Source organism: Squalius cephalus (assembly GCF_949319135.1).
Source record: "Squalius cephalus genome assembly, chromosome: 16".
NCBI lineage: Eukaryota > Metazoa > Chordata > Actinopteri > Cypriniformes > Leuciscidae > Squalius > Squalius cephalus.
In genome coordinates, this window is record NC_137137.1 from 4,525,568 (window position 1) to 4,543,560 (window position 17,993).

At 36.6% G+C, this 17,993-nt stretch overlaps 1 protein-coding gene across 1 annotated transcript in view; it reads right to left on the bottom strand.

Annotated features, from left to right (window-relative positions):
* The window catches only part of dock5 (dedicator of cytokinesis 5), a 61,845-nt gene extending 50,056 nt beyond the window's left edge, over nucleotides 1-11,789 (bottom strand). Inside the window, exons 1-6 of the mRNA XM_079898126.1 lie at nucleotides 11,631-11,789; nucleotides 5,757-5,840; nucleotides 4,221-4,261; nucleotides 4,046-4,101; nucleotides 486-582; nucleotides 167-315 (exon numbers count right to left, since the gene is read on the bottom strand). Coding sequence (XP_079754252.1) covers nucleotides 167-315; nucleotides 486-582; nucleotides 4,046-4,101; nucleotides 4,221-4,261; nucleotides 5,757-5,840; nucleotides 11,631-11,673 — 470 coding nt within the window. The 5' untranslated portion in view covers nucleotides 11,674-11,789. The remainder of the gene's footprint in view (nucleotides 1-166; nucleotides 316-485; nucleotides 583-4,045; nucleotides 4,102-4,220; nucleotides 4,262-5,756; nucleotides 5,841-11,630) is intronic.
* Between the last annotated feature and the right edge of the window lie 6,204 nt (nucleotides 11,790-17,993).

Here is a 17,993-nt window from a genome sequence, read left to right on the forward strand (position 1 = left end):
AAACATTTGTATTGAAGCATTCCATCAACTTAAATAGGTTCAATTCAATATTTCTGCTTGAGGATATCAGCAATTCACATATACAGACATTCAAGCCCCTCAAATGAAAACTTATCAAAAGATCTGTTTGGTGAAACAACGTGAGGTTGAGGAAGCTATATCGCACCTGTTCCCATAGTCGATTTTCGCGGTGACTTTCTTCCTCAGCTCCACAAGTTCGTCGTTGGGAAGCGTGCCGGACACAATCTGCGAGCGGTACTCGATCAGACTGTAGGCCATCTGCTGAACCTTCCGGAACAGCGTGGTCTCGTTGTTCTGGTGTGTAGACGAACAATTGATTAAAAATGATATCACAGCTTACAAAACACTAGGGATGGGATTTGTCTTTGTTGAACAAACACATTGTGGGAAGCTCTGTGTTGAGCTGAAACGGACGACGAGTTCAACTCAAACTAACCACAAATGACACAGGTGGGCTCACGTACCACGTAAAGCTTGTGCCATATTTGTGTCCATTCCCGTAGTGTGGCGCCAAGTTCCTGGACCAAAGGCAAATCTGTAGGTACGACAGTCTCTTGTTTCCTGTACATCAACAGAAGGTTAGAAGAAAAACCTGATTCAGTCAGGTTCTCAGATCATCAAATAAAAATGCCTTTTGCAGTTATTTAAATCTGGGAGAACCAAGCACTGATTTTCATCATGCATTTTTTATTTTTTTTAAATGTCTATAAGAAGCCATCGTTACAAAAAGTATAATTTGGAAAACATTCGCAAAATTGCAACGCTGGGCTTTTTGGTTGCAGAACGTCATCAATATTATTTGATACACTGAGGGATAATTTGGAATTAAAAACACAATTCAGCATATTGAATAATCTATATTTCAGCCAGTAAGCATACAGTCATGACAAGTTAAGAAAGGTCACTAATGGACCACTTAAATAATGTAATAAATATCCAAATCAAAGCATATTTTAAATATACAGACCCTTTCCAAAAAATTTGAATATCATGGAAAAGTTTATTTATTTCCATAATTCCATTCAAAACGTTAAACTTCCATAGATTATAGATTCAGGGCCCACAACTTAAACGATTTCAAGTATTTAGTTGTTTATTTGTACATAATTTGGGCTTCCAGCTCATAAAACCCATGAAAACAGGATTTAAAAAAATTAGAATATTACATGAAATCACTCAGTAATTACACTGTGATACCATGGTCATTGAACCAGGTTTTGGTTATTTTGGCAGTGTGGGCAGGTGCAAATCCTGCTGGAAAATGAAGTCAGCATCTCCATAAAGCTTGTCTGCTGAAGGAAGCATGAAGTGCTCTGGAAATGTCCTGGTAGACGGCTGCGTTGAGTGGACAGCACAGTGGACCAACACCAGCCGATGACATGGCTCCCCAAACCAACACAGACTGTGGAAACTTCACACTGGACTTCAAGCATCTTGGATTGTGTGCCTCTCCATTCTTCCTCCAGACTCTGGGACCTTGGTTTCCAAATGAGATGCAAAATTTGCTCTCATCAGAAAAGAGGACTTTGGTCCACTGTGCTTTATTAAATCCAGAGTCAACGCAGCCGTCTACCAGGACATTTTCAGAGCACTTCATGCGTCCTTCATTTTCCAGCAGGATTTGCACCGGCCCACACTGCCAAAAGAACCAAAACCTGGTTCAATGACCATGGTATCACTGTGTAATTACTGTGTGATTTCATGTAATATTCTAATTTTTTGAAATCCTGTTTTCGTGGGTTTTATGAGCTGGAAGCCCAAATTATGTACAAATAAACAACTAAATACTTGAAATCGTTTAAGTTGTGGGCCCTGAATCTATAGTCTATGGAAGTTTAACGTTTTGAATGGAATTATGGAAATAAATAAACTTTTCCATGATATTCTAATTTTTTGGAAAGGGTCTGTATGTTATTCATTGAAATACTACTTATTTAAAAAAAAAAAAAAACATACATATACATTATATATATATATATATATATAATGCTCCATTGCATGAAAACCAGTAATTTCACTTTAATGGCAATGAAAAGTTTATGAGCAAGTTATTGAAATGCCTTATTTTCAAAAATGTCACTGATAAGAGTACAATTAAAAATATAAAAATGCTAATTTAAAAGATAAATGTCAGAAAAATATCACTAATTACACCAATTACACTAATTTTGACTATGACTAAACATGTTGAGAATTGAGAAAATGAATTCAGATGAAACACTTGCTTAGAAGATTGTTAAATTTGGTCCAAAACAGTCAGCAATTGTGTCAGCAGTGACCATGTTGTGTGACTTTGGCATGCTGGGAGATTCAGACTATATTTTCTTGCCAAATGTGTTGCTATGATACATTTCAGAGCATTTTAACCCATTTTTATTATGCAATATTTTAAAGGCAGGGTAGGCGATTTGTTCCAGAAATTGTTTTTGTTATGCTGGTTGAAAGTCTCTTCACATCCTGATAACAATCACTAAGTTAAAGGATAATTCCAGTATTTAGCACTTTGAGTCTATTTTCTAGTTTGTTTTGGATGAACTAGAGTGGTGGACACAGAAATGTTGACAATGGGTCCTGTCTCGACTTTTTGACTCGTTTAGAATCCCCTTTGACCGCTTCAGAGTGGCTGGCTACGGGAATGCACGAACATGTCCTTAAAACAACCCTTAACGTCCATTTTTCAAACCTGTGCAACTCACCGAGTGGTTAGTGGTGTTCTTTGATGTTCCAAAATAAGTAGCGTAGCGAAATACAGTTTCTGTCGTGTTTTATTTGGCATTTTGTAAAATCCCATTGATTTCTGTTGGAGGACTCATTGCTGGTTGATATTACTGCGCTTCCGGAAACGGAAAAGACGCTTCAGACTCAAATTCCGAGCGGAAGTTTATACGCGGTTGTGAGGTATCTGAAAAAATAGTTCCACTATAGCAAATAACACGGATTAAAATCATACATAGCGCCGATATATTTGTTTTGAAAACGGATGTTAAGGGTTGTTTTAAGGACATGTTCGTGCATGCCCATAGACAGCCACTCTGAAGCGGTCAAAGGCGATTCTAAACGAGTCAAAAAGTCGAGACAGGACCCATCGTCAACATTTCTGTGTCCACCACTCTAGTTCATCCAAAACAAACTAGAAAATAGACTCAAAGTGCTAAATACCGGAATTATCCTTTAAGTGGTCTAAATGTATTTTTATATGTATATATATATAATCTGTGGAAGGTGTAGGACCATAAAATGTTTGTCCAATCATTGCATTCGGTCCGAATTCAATGATACGATGTCCTACCGGCCTGTCAGCGTATGTATTTCCATATCTCCGCACACCTGTTCGCACAGACATCACACGTCATCAGCGCGATTCATGCTATGCAGAGTTAGACAGACGTCAGTCACCGAGCGCCGCAAACGAAACAGCAGCCGCCTTATACAGTTCCTCCTGAACCAAAACAACCAGCTTATGCTGCGTTCACGCCATAACTACTGTCATTTGGAAGAGATGGAAACCCGTGACGTTATACTCAGAGCAGTTCGTGACTTGAATTTATGCGTTTCAATAGCAACACTATCAACGTCGAAATTAACTGCAGCAGTCAGGTGGTACAGGTCACAGCTCTTTAAGTTTTCTTCATTATTATTGAAATGTTATGTGCTTTGAGATATGAGGAAGTTTAATGCCGTTTCTCGTCTTGTGACGCTTTTTTTTTGCTCTCTGCTGTGCGTCTTTATTTGTTGTTAAGGAGGCATGGCTTTGGAGACACTCTGAAGGGAGGGTTGGATCTCATGCTTTCAAAAATAACTTGCTATTTCTAGCCCCTCCGAAAATTGCCTACCCTACCTTTAACTGCTTTGAACAAGTGTTACAATCGTGCACCAGTGGGTGTCAAGAGTATACGAGAAAACTACAAGCCACGGTAGATGACTGGAACTGTAGATCTTTCTGACAGCACATGATTAAATAAGTGATAGACATTTTTTCATTAATGCATTATAGAGCATAATTAACATATGATCTGCCTCTTACCCAGTTCCCTCAACTTTCGCTTCTTTCAGATGAATATAGTTGGCAGGGAAAATGCCCTTTGAAATAAGACAAAGAAGCATTTGTGAGAACCCACGCAATTCATTCTGCTTGCTGCAGAATGTCAGGTAATGATTAGATTGTCATTTTATCAGTAGGATGATAATTATCCCAACACCTTTTGTGATTTCTGTCGTAGTGTGTATCCTCGGTACCACCCTGGGAGAAGGAAGGAAAAAGAACAGATCTTTTTAGAAAGATGATGCCACATGGCAGATGCTATATTCTATATTATTTATATAACAGAATAAGGCAGATGTTCTGTTCGGATTTAACAATATCACTAGCGAAAATATTGAAACTAAGGCAGTTGTAAATAACAAAAATCAGGTTTTCTATTTTTAAATAAATCATATTTACAAGAAGAGAGACATTAATGCAAGCACTACACTTTCATAATTACCAGTGGGAAACTCTGTATTGTCTTTAATACACAGCTTTCCGAGTTGGGGGTGTAAATTAAATAATAATGGTGGAAGCTGATTAATGATAATGGTAATATAATAAAGTTTTCATTGTGAATGTTGACTGTACAAATTAGTTTGAGTGCATTTTGTGAGCTGTTGAAGAAGAATATCTATAAACCTTGCCTTGCGAGTTTACAAGGAGACAGACTTACACAAATTGTCCAATCATTCTTTGTTGCAGTACAAGAATGCTAAAATGCACAGATAAAGCATCAATTGTGTGCATCATGCACAATCCTTTCCTATTCATTTGTTGTATTGGTGCTAAAAAGTTTCCTGTCCTTTTCAGCAAGTAAAAAAAAAACTGAAAAAAACGGAAATTAGCCAATCTGTCACATTTTAATCAGACAAAAATCACGTGAATTTACATCACAACTTTAACTTCCACACTTAAATGTTTAAGTCCATCACAGATGGAAAGGTATTTTGAAATCAGATGGATGTTTATTTTTTTAAGCTGCATGTGGACAGCAAAGTTAAAAACCCTTGTCCACAAAAATATGAACCAGCCAAACTGTTTTCAACATAATAATAAGAAATGTTTCTTGATAATATTATAATGATTTCTGAAGGAACATGTGACACTGAAAACTGGAGTAATGATGCTGATAATTCAGCTTTGACCACAGAAATAAATTACATTTTAAAATATATTCAAATAGAAAACAGTTATTTTAAATTGTAATAATATTTGACAATATTGCAGTATTATACCCTCAAGTCATTGCAAACCTTTATGACTTCCTTTCTTCTGAAGAACACAAAAGAAGAATTTTTTTATTATTATTACTTTAAATGTCATAACACAGAAAAAAAGAAAGTCTTACATATTTGCAATAACATGCGGGTCAGTAAATTCGGAGAGAATTTATATTTTTGTGTGAACTGTCCCTTTGACACCAGCTTAACGGTCAGAGAGAGTAGAAAATGGTCATGGAAAAAAACTTTCAACATTATAAGTGGACTTTGGTTAAATAAACTGCAACAAAGTGTAAAATATGATCCCTTTAAATCCTCTAAGCTTAATTGGTGTGTTCAGGTCATGTGTGAAGTCCATTCATTCAAACATCTCTCAAAGCTACACCAGAACTGGGATACCCCAGATTAAGTGTTCAGTGCAAGTGTGAACACGCAATCAGAAAGTGTAGGTGGACGTGTCAAAACGTGTCCAAGAACTCAACACTCACCTTCAAACGTCTCAAGTATGTGTACAGTGTCCCCAACCTGAAGACTCAGCTCTGGCTCTCCTTTGGCATCATAGTTATAGATAGCTGGAATTTAGACAAGAGTGTGTCACAAAGAGAAAACTAAAAACAAAAACAACAAGGCTGCTGTCTGTCCTGTGAAAGAGGGAAAAAATGACAGCGCACAAACTGTTGCACAAGTCCTTAAGAGGAAAGTTCTCAAGTTCTGCAGGGAAACAGCCACTTGACATGTCTGACGCCTATCGGAATGACTCAGATCTTCAAACAACGTCAAATGCAACCCAAACTCCCTGTGAGATTACAACTAGAAATGATTTTGCAAGTTTATTTTGCCCTTAAAAACATGCCATCATGACGCAAGGACGTTGCTTTGCAGTTGATAGGGTGTTCTGTGTGGTTATACTGGTCAAAAGAGCCCACGTCATCTGGTGTTTACTAAATTAGCGTGAGAGCGCAATTCCAAAAAAGTGCCAATGGGAGTGAAAAGCTCTGCTCGTGATCTACTGGCAACGTGCAAATTAAAGAACACAGGCCAAAGGAGTCTTTATAATATAATAAAGGTAACTTTAAAGGCACAGTATGTAAGTTTTGCCGCTAGAGGTCGCTTATTCAAAACAATAACAAAGGCATAGCCTGATGATGCTGTGAATGAGCGTGGAATCATGGGAGTTGTCATCTTAACCTCCACAGCCAATGGAAACATCCGACAGGACTCAGGCAGGAATCATGATCATGGGTTATCGTTTATATGACGTCACTGGCAAGGCGCCGCAATGACACGGACCGTTGCACTGGTTAAAACAACTGATTTCTCTGGATTTAAACATTGTTGGAAACATTTGGGATAATGCAAGTACACAGGTCAACAAAATACATAACATTGTTTTGATGACATTTTAATCCATAAATCTTACATATTGAGCCTTTACCTATACTATATAATACAAAATAACTATTATATTCCTTAAATTGTTAAATTGTTTTAAAAATGACACTGTATGTTGGTAATTGATTAACTCACTTATGATTGCTTGTAATTAATGATTTGATGATGATTTATTTTATGATGATGATTGTTATGTTAGATCCTTTCTTGGCACACTTAAAATAAACCTCAACCTCAAAGATTCAGAGACAGCAATATTAATAGTGACGCTTGTCTTAGCAAAATAAGTCCATTTCATCATGCTGTAGGGGATACAACAGACGACAGGAGAGTTTGTGATATACTTGGATGCAATATTGGCTTGAACAAACAGCATCTGAAATGTTGGGCACTGTACAAGTGCCGATTTGTGGAATGTGAACACACTAAGAGGTGCTGAGTGCTTTCCTCATACTAGTAGTAACATTTTTGGGCTGTTGAACTGCAGATGAACCTGAGAGTGCATGTCTGAAGGACACTAGTGGGAGTGCAAGATTTCTTTGTGCCATGCATCTGCCTCCACACTGCTTTCCATCTGCTACACACAAAAAATGAGAGTATGTGCATACAAAGATGAAGTCTAGGAAAGTTTAGCACACTAACATAATTCTGTTTGCATCACTGAATCGTTCATTTCCTGTTTGTCACTGTAAAGCTGTTTTGTATAAAGCTCAATATAAATAAAGGTAACTTGACTTTCCTCATTCCGCATTCACATATTAAATTACATTAAAGAAACAGTGTAATGACAAAGCAATCACTGAAACATGATTGGCTGATACCAGGGGTGGGCGATAAACCAGTTTGTCAATCGATGTAACTAAACTGAACAGTATCATATCACAATTGTGCAAAGCACATGGGTCACTTTAAACCTTCCCTGAGAAGAAGAAAATGCTCAGTCGCTAAGCCTCACTGCCTTTACTGTCTCTAAAGCTGTCAAGCCCTCCTACTAGCACTTCCTCGAAAGCTGACGTGTGTGACGTGTGTGAATAGAAGCAATGGAATTGAGTGAGTTACCACAGAAATGATTAAATAACATATATATATGTGTGTGTGTGTGTGTGTGTGTGTGTGTGTGTGTGTGTGTGTGTGTGTGTGTGTGTGTGTGTGTGTGTGTGTGTATACATATGACCAAATCTGTGACATATTTAGAATAAAACCAGTTATGTCTATGTATTTCATAATAAATTAATACTTTTATTCAGCAAGGATGCAATAAATTGTGCACAATGCATAAAAGTGACAGTAAATACATTTTAAAATGTAAAAACAAAGATTTTAAACTAATTATGTGCTTTCTATTCATCAAAGAACACAGAAAAAAAAATATATATATGTTCACAGTTTTCATAAAAATATTAAGCAACAACAACACTGAAGACTGGAGTAATGATGCTGAAAATTCAGCTTTGCCATTACAGGAATAAATTACATTTTCAAATAAAATATATTAAAACATATGATAATAGAAATTAGCTATTTTGAATTGCAATCATATTTCACAGTATTTTGTTGATCAATTAAATACACCCTTGGTGAGCATTAGAGACTTTTGAACAGCAGGGTATGTATAAATGTTTTGCTTAAATCTCCCACTCATGACGCATTAAACAATAAAAAAGATCAAGTACAGCTAAAAAATAATGTTATTTTTCAATGCCACACTATCTACAGCGCGATGACACTCAGCCCAGGGGAAAATAGCTCAGGCCTTGTTCAGGCATGCACATTGTTCAGTTCAAATAAAGACTCATAGATAAACCAAAAAGCTTGAGGCTACGTTTCCTAACATGCTTCCACTAGCGCACTGCAGATCTCAAGCACACTCAACTGAGAAATCTGTCCGCTTCTTTTTCACGGCAAAGTATGAAGCAGCTTCTTTCGGTTTAATCTACAGATGAGTTTGTATAGAACAGGTTCATTACAATCTGACATTCTTTGCACATTGATGAAAAGAAAATGTGCTACCACCATATCTCACAACTCGTAAAATCAGCACGTAAACTTCGGTCTGGTTCACTGATTAATCATTTATAGGTGCATGAAATTTTTCTGTCCACACCCAAACAAATCTAGATCTCAGAGGAGTGTCAAACACAAAGGAGAATTTCACCACCCCAGGTTACATTTAGAACATATTAAGACTTTTTATCACTTAAAAAAGCTGTCACGGTCTTCAGTTCACACACTAGGCACCATTTGAGCGTGTGATTTGTTGTTGGCCAAATGGGCCATAGAGGTGTCACAGTGTTGGCCTGGTGCATGCTGGGATGTGGGCTCTGCTAACAGGCTCTATTCTGACCGTCTTTGTGTAGGCTCGTCTATGACATCACTGACAAGCAAGTCACACACTAGCACACTGCCATTTGTCATTTTGCCATAAGCATTTATTCACTTTGCTCAAGTACCACGATGAACCGAGCTATTTCAAAGAGCAAATATGTGATAGCGCTTCACAAGGGCAGTGAGACTAATGCCTTGTGGTTATAGTGACAAGCAAAAAATGTGCTGAAGTCATGGTGCAAAAACAGCTTGAATGAGTGCGATTAGAGTTCAGAAGCAAAAACATTGGTTACACTTTATTTCGATGGTCCACTTACACATTCTAACTATAAGTAACTTGTATTATTATAATAAGTATTAGTAGACTGTTAGGTTAGGGTTCTGGTAAGTAGAATACATTGACAAGTAGTTGCAAAGCTACTTATAGTCAGTGGAATGTCTGTTTGTGGAGCTTCAAAATAAAGTGTTATCAGATATTAAGCAGACAGTCTACTAATACTCTAATGACTGCTAGTTGACATGTAGTTGCAAAGTTACTTATAGTAGGCCTAAACGTCTAAAGTGGACCATCGAAATAAAGTGTTATCAAAATATACTTATATACTAAATATATTTATAGCATTAATTAACCTTTGTAAATGTTAGTGAATATAAATGTTCACCCTAATGTACAGATGTAACTTTTGATTTAAGAAATGCATTCGTAAATGTTGAGATTAACATTAACTAAGACTAATACATGCTGTAGAAGTATCATTGTTAGTTCATGTTAACTAATGTAGTTAACAAATTAAAATAAATAAAACCTTATTGTAAAGTGTTACCACAAAAAGCACCTTTAATTCAAATTCCTCAAGTGTATGTTAAAGTCCTCGGGCAGGAAAAACGGCTGAGTATGAGCCAGACTGCTTGATGTCTGACCAACAGATTACATATCCCTTAAGAACATTCCACCGCAACAATCGATCCTGTGTGCGTTAAACTGGCCAGCTGACCACTCTTGGCATAAACACTAATTACAGTATCGCACCAGAGCTACAGAATAAATACATGTACATCAACCAGGTTCAGAAATTAACCAGCGCTCAGGGGGAAAAGGTAGACAAAAGTACTCCAAATATTAAAATGTGCTCTGAATCTGTTATCTAACAAGTACCGTATGACATAATGTAGTGAAGAGTTGAATATGGGTGTAGTGCCTCTGAAGAACATTTTTAAAAATCTTACCGTGCCTACGCTTTTGAACGTATAAGTGTATGTTTTTTGAAAATCATGAAAATCATAAATTCAGTCCAGTATGTCCAAACATTGCACATGCCGATTCAAACCATTATCAAAAGTAGCCTATATTTTTTATACATTGACTGTTCCAATAAATAAAAATTACATATACACACACAATATATATATATATTAGTGCTTTCAAATCGATTAATCGCAATACACTACAACTACTAGCATATATATATATATATATATATATATAAACAAATTATGTTAGATGCAATTAATTGAGAAAGAATGCTTAAATCTCCCACCTCTAGCTGATGCATTGACATTAAATATTAAATGTACTCCCTCTCCAGACACGGTAGCTATCAGATTTGCTCTTAATTACTGTTTCAGGGCCAAGTTTTGTTGAATGTGTAGATAATTTAAAGTGTTTTTTTGTTTGTTTTTTGTTTTTTGGAGGAAAACATGAAGAAAACCGAGACTGGACAATTGCATGAAGCAAGCAGAGCATTTACTGTGTTATGATATCTTGTGAATTTGAAGTTGATTTAATTTCATAGTTAATAGCTTTAACTGTCCTCAGAACTGAAGTCATTTCAAATGAAGCATGTGACATAAATTGGATAATTGGAAAAATAAATGCAAATCCCATTAAAATTCATCTGGAAAAAAAAAATCAATTCCAGGGAGCAAATGTTGCTCTTGAACAAAAAAAGTAAGAGTAAATTACAAATGCACAATTGGGTACTATCAACTAAAAAATTAAACTGCACAAGGGTAGTTTACATAAAAAACTAGTTTTAGATGGAGCATAGCCTGTTAGCTGACCACAAATGTATGCAAATGTCCTTTATTGTTGTTTGTGTGTGGGTTGATAAGGGCATTTGCGAAACAATCCAGCAACTGTATATGTCAGTGAGCAGTGAGAGATAAAAGAGTTCCTTCTGGTTGGCTTTATGGGTGTGTTAACCTGAGCTCATGTGCACAGATTAATGTGACTGGAAGGGAAATGCTGTTTATGACTGTGATCACTGTAACTCTGGCCGCACTGTTGCTGTATTTATTGTAATTGTATTGTCCTGTCAAGCCTCCAGGAAAAAACATTCACTGTACTGTGTACTTATACAATGAAGCAAAGTATACTAAAATAATGTTGTTTGTGACCATAAAGTGCAATGAGATGCCCATCCAATCTTCTGAAACAAAATGTCAACAAATCTTAACCATTTCGCTATTAAACCATCTGAGTAGTTTGTGTATAATAACTTGACAACTTTTCATACAGGTATCATAAGCGCGTGTGTGTGTGTGTTCAGGTAAAGGTGCGGCTGAACGCTCCTCAAACTCCAACGCAAGTTTACACAGTGGAACATAGGGTACAAACTAACGAAAGCGCTTTGAAAGTCACTCACCCACTCCGTATTTCTCTCTTTTAGTGGGAATCCAGAGCGTCATGGCAGGAAAACTGGAGAGAAGTGAAATTAATCATATGAACAATAATAGTGTTGTGGAGTAGCAGGGCTGCAGCGGTCCGAACATCACAGTTCCGGTGTTACGCAAAGGACGTGAGTGCGTGTGTGTGTGTGTGTGTGTGTGTGTGTGTGTGTGTGTGTGTGTGACGCGCCCTCACTCTTTCACACATACAGAGAGTGAATTTCATTGAAATCTAAAAGTTTATGCATTCATTAATATTCATTTTAAACACAAAAACTGCTAAATACTAAAAGTTGTCAGGACATAACGTCAATGTATATAGTTAAGATTTGGTTATGGGTTTACAATTAGGTTAAGGTTAGGGTAAAGGTTAGGGATAGATAGATAGATAGATAGATAGATAGATAGATAGATAGATAGATAGATAGATAGATAGATAGATAGATAGATAGATAGATAGATAGATAGATAGATAGATAGATAGATAGATAGATAGATAGATAGATAGATAGATAGATAGATAGATAGATAGATAGATAGATAGATAGATAATAAGTGAATGAATGAAACAATGAACAATAAAACTGTCATGGACTTTGAGTAAACAGTCATTGTTGTCATTTTGAGGAAGTCCATGGGATGCATGCCCACATTTCCCCCTCACTATATATATTTTAACAGGGTTGAAAAAATGCAGTCTTTTTATCGTTTATAGTACGTGCATGGCTTTAATCATTTTTGCAATAATTTCAAGGATGATGAACTGAGCCAGAATGAGATGAGATGGGAAGGAATGTTTGGAATCTACTATTGTTACAGCAACTGCTACATCTGTGTGTAAAGAGAGAGAGAGAGAGAGAGAGAGAGAGAGAGAGAGAGAGAGAGAGAGAGAGAGAGAGAGTGTGTGTGTGTGTGTGTGTGCGTGCGTGCGTGCGTGCGTGTGTGTGTGTGTGTTCTCATCCCCCTGATTTCGGCAGGACCCCAGCTGTTTAAGTGTGGATTTAACTAACTACCCCTCTCATATGATTGCCACTTCTCTGTCTCCAATTTATTTGGACAAAACTAATTCCATGATCCTTCTGCAAACACAGAGACCTTCAGTTGCCAACAAAATGTGTTGAGAGAACATTCTGTCATTCTGCTCTGGCTTATTGTTCTGCCTTCATTTTTATACAAATTCAGGGTTTGGATGATTCAGCAAACAACTCTGATTAAAGCACATTTGGTCACTATAAGCTATGATTCCTTTAAATTTTAATATTGGTGTTTATGTTCTTAACAGTTGACTCTTCTTGGGTTGAATCTTACAAACTCCACCAAAACTGTTGAGCACATACACAATATATATATTTTAATGATCCAGTCTTCTTAGAGTTTCAAACAAGATAAAAATGTTTTGAGTATTTGGTTTAGCTTCAGTGCTCTTTATAAGTGAAAACACTAGTGAATTTTAGAAGTAGACAGGAGAACTGAAAAGCGGAATGAATTAGGACCAATGACAGAATATCAAATTAGTCATCTTCTTACAGCCCTTCCAAAGGCTCAAAGCTTGATTTTTTATATAGGGACAGAGTGCCATCTAATGTTTACTGTGAGTCACTACATTCATCTCAGTGTTTTATTCAAATCAAGCATTCTGATTCTGAGCCACTGTGCAATAGAATATTAAGAACAAGAATGACATAGACCAACAAACCTAGATCTTAATTTAATTGTTAGTTGGTAGTATTGTATTTTAATTATTTATAATTTAATTTATTTAATGTATTAATTTAATTTATTTAATTTATTTAATTTGTTTATTTATTTATTTATTTATTTTATTTATTTTTGGGGTGGAATTTATCATTCTTGGATGTTCAACTTGACTTTAATTTAATTTAATTCTAGGTTAGTAGTATTTTATTTTATTTTATGTTATTTTATTTTTATATAATTTAACTATAATCCTTGGATGTTCTACTGGTCTTTTATTTTATTTTATTTTATTTTATTTATTTATTTTTACTTAGTTATTTATTTATTGTTCTATTTATTTTTGTTTTATTTTATTTTGGAATTTAAATATAATCCTTGGATGTTCTACTGGACTTTGAGTCAGGAACATCATAAATGGGATCTGAAGGTCGTGATCTGTCAACATTATAGAAAGGCACCTTAAAAATCATATTTGATTTGTTTTAGCCTGTTGTGCACAATTCACAGTTGCACATTGTTTTGAATGGTTACTTTGTACTGGTTTGCTTTTTTTATCTCCTCAGTCATTAACTGACTCATCAGTGAGGAATGTGCCCTTTAGCCAGTGCACAAAACCTTCAAACTCACCCATAGAGTCAAAGCCAAAGTATCCTGAAGTGTTTAAAGGGATAGTTCACTTAACTATCTTAGTTTTTTTAAGAACTAAAAGTTTTTACCTCTTGTACACTTTCCGGCGCTTGCAAAGCCAGAACGCACGCACACGTCACACACCTGGAAGCGTGCGCATCCTCAGATCACTTGGACGTGGTTGTGTAGAGGTAAAAACGATATAAATACTGTTTGTTTTCTCACACAAACCATTGTTTCGTGTCTTAGGCCATCAATGTGTACTTACGATGGGGAATTGTTTAATTTGGACTTCTCTGTGCATGCTCTTTGAGGTGGTGACCATAGACCTGCATTATATGACTGACAGACAAGAACGGTTTGACCTAAAAATATCAAAATTGAAACTACTGCGGAAACAAAGACACTTACATCTTAGATGCCCTTGAGGTAAGCTAAAACATACCAAAATTTAATTTCAAAGTGAACTATCCCTTTAACAGCTGACAAACAGTTAGCAGAGCAAGATGTTGAGTCAGTATTTAACCGTAAACTGTAAAGAAAGAAAAAAACATTTTATGACTAGGGTGCACGTAGTCTTATACTGGAGAAGTAGAGGATTTTTTTGTCTATAAAGATAAAAGTATTACGAACTGCAATGTAGAGAAACAAATTGGCAAAAAAACAACTGGCATTACCTGATCACATTAACACTGAATATGGCATTATATAATCAGGGTCTGTGTTTATAAATCACTGGTCATTGTTTACATATTGCTCAAAACAATTTTGAATTTATTCAACAAATACTGAGGAGTGACGTACAAAATTTACTTATGCATTACATTTTGTGTGTACACAAAGTGACTGAGGGGTTAAAAATGTCTCCTGTATGTCTCTGCACTGTAAAAAAATAACAAAACAAAATATTTGATCAATAAGTTATGACAACATATGTTTTCACACTGCTTCAACTCATCAAAAAAGTTAAGCAATTTTCAACTTTATTTAAGTTGTTCTAAGTTTAACAAGATTCAGCCATTTTTTTGGCTGTTTAACGTAATTTAAGTTGAAATGACTTAAACATCCACGTTGGTTGTACTTAAAAATGTAAGGCAGCAAATTTTTTGTCCAGTGCATGGTAAACTAGATGTACCGCATGGCGGTACAAAATATGACCGCCGCTCAGGCCTGCACTGGCTTTCCACAAAAATAAATGACGTGGAGCAATTTGGCTGTATTGCGTGTTTATGTATATAAGTTGTATATTTTAAAAGACTGTCTGGAGTATTCCTGTGGATCATGGATAATTTAGAGTTTTGTAATTATTTGCCATTACTATTTAAGTTTTATATCAAAAGTCATTAGTTTAGACACTTAACATCCATAATGTGAAAACGTCACATCCATAACAGTGGTTAACAGTAAAAAGCGACTGAAGTGCCCTTGAGCAAGGCACCTAACCCCTCACTGCTCCCCGAGCGCCGCTGTTGTTGCAGGCAGCTCACTGCGCCGAGATTAGTGTGTGCTTCACCTCACTGTGTGTTCACTGTGTGCTGAGTGTGTTTCACTAATTCACGGATTGGGATAAATGCAGAGACCAAATTTCCCTCACGGGATCAAAATAGTATACTTATACTTATACATACTAAGTATGAAAAATCTGTGATTTTTTTTTTCAAAGGACCCTCCCATTCAATTTCTACAAACCTCTACCAAACGGTTGAGGTGCCTGTTGATGGTAAAAGTCAGTTATCTGACTTTGGCATGGGTTTGTTGTGTTTTACTGAAATAAAAAAAAAAAATTCCCCAAAAAAGTGGTTTTATCTTGTAGCCCTGGTCCCAGAGTTTTAAAAAAAACAATGTTAACAAAATTAAACTCATTCCCACTGTACCTAGTAGAACACTTAAGTAAATGTCCCATTGAAATTAATGGGATTTTAGGTGAAGAAAGTGTACACATAATACATTTTGGTCTGTACCATGAAGAGAAAACTGATTCAACTATATAAACTATATATTTTCTGAAAGCGTAGACTCTCAGGATGTGATCTAACATGACATGAAACATGTCCCACCCACGTCATTAGTATACTGCCCAAGCATAACACATTGGGTATTGGTAAATCGGGTATATATGGCTGATACCTAAAAAAAGTAGTAGTATGTGCATGTCTGTCTGTGTGTGTGTGTGTATGTGTGTGTGTTTGTGTATGTGTGTGTCTGTGTGTGTGTGTGTGTGTGTGTGTGTGTGTGTGTCTGTGCGTGTATGTATGCGTGCGTACGTGTGTGTGTGCGTGTGTGTTTGTTTGTGTGTGTCTGTGCATGTGGATTTGTATGTGTGTGTATGGGTGTGTGTCTGTGCGTGTGGATGTCAGTGTGTGTGAATGCTTGCGTTTGTTTGTATTCCTGCATGTGTGTGTGTGACAGTATTATCCTAAACCAGCAACCCTTCGCTCAACAGCACCATCTACAGGCCGATGAGTGTACAGTCACTAAATGTGCACATAAATGAATTTATTTTATACCCCCCCCCCCCCCCCCCCCCCCCCCATGGATGAAATTCTACGAAACTTAGCATACCCCCAGAGGATGTCAAGTTAATCATACACATGAAATATGGTGCAGTTCTGAACATCTCCACTGAAGATAGGGGCGATTAAAGCAGAATAATATTGCATTTTCATTTTTTATGGGAGGGGCGCAAATCACAAATGAGTGATTATGGGCTAGGTTGATGTGGGCCCTTAAGACCAACATACCATAAAAATTTCTTCATCCTCGGTTCCACGGTTCAAGTAGTTATTTAGGAAAAACTGCATTGGGGGGGCCCAGCGCGGGGGGGGAGTGGCCCCCGGGGACCAAACGAAATTTTTCCGTAAAAGTCTAGTGGGGCTACATGCCCACCAAATTTCATGTTCCCCGGTGTTTCGGTGTCCCTGGTATCGTTGACGGAAAATTCAGTAGATTGACGGGAAAAAAAAAACTAAAAAACTTTGACAATCGATTATGGGCTAGGTTGATGTGGGCCCTTAAGACCAACATACTTTGCAAATTTCTTCATCCTCGGTGCCACGGTTCAGGTAGTTATTTAGGAAAAACTGCATTAGATTGACGAAAAAAAAAAAAAAAAAAACTTTGACAATCCCTATATGACCGCTTTCGCTAGCTACGCTAGCGGCGGTCATAATAATATGAGAATTCTGATAATCTGAAAGCAGTGCTCCCAGTGTCCAGTAGAGGGAGTTATTGTCCTCCAGATCTACATCTGCAGAAGGTTCCTTTTATGAGTCAGATAGGCTATTGTGAAGTGCTGAAGCTTTTATTAAATTGCTGAAGGTATGAAAATTATTCAAGGGTTTGGGATACTTGACTGACTGATAAAACAGTTCAATAGAAACATATTCTCAACTATATATTAAACACTATACATTATACATTATTACAACTATACATAATTTCTGCTTTGATTGGATGTTTTCTGCAACTCTCAAACTAATAATTGTTCCCCTCCTCCAGCCATTTATATTTCACCACGGATTTTTTCGGTCCCTTTTTTTTCCTGTCACGCTTATGTTAATATATCTAACCCAAATTATTCACTGGTTTCGTCTTCCTCCTCCTCCTCCTCCTCCTCCTCCTCCTCCTCCTCAAAAGCCTGTGCTGTTGAAAAATCAGTTTTCTCACCAATCAATGCCGTGTGTTTCCTCAGCAGAATCAAGTGCTGGTTCTCATTTTTCTTTCAGCGTCACGAGGTTTGTTGTTAGTATTTATAGCACATACAACAGATATTTTCAGTCAAATGTGGCAACTATTTATTTTATGGCAACTAAGAGGAAATAATATTGCTCAGTCAGTTGCTCTTTCGTATCTCAAGACTTAATGGAGTTGTGAGTTAGGCTACGTTTCTTTTACAGTAGCCTAGAGCAAATTCGTCTTGGGCGTTTCTCCTAAAATGTATAATAAATAATATAAACAATGGGCCTATAAGTCAAGTCATCTTTATATAGGCCTAGTGCTTTAGGCCTATACAATTG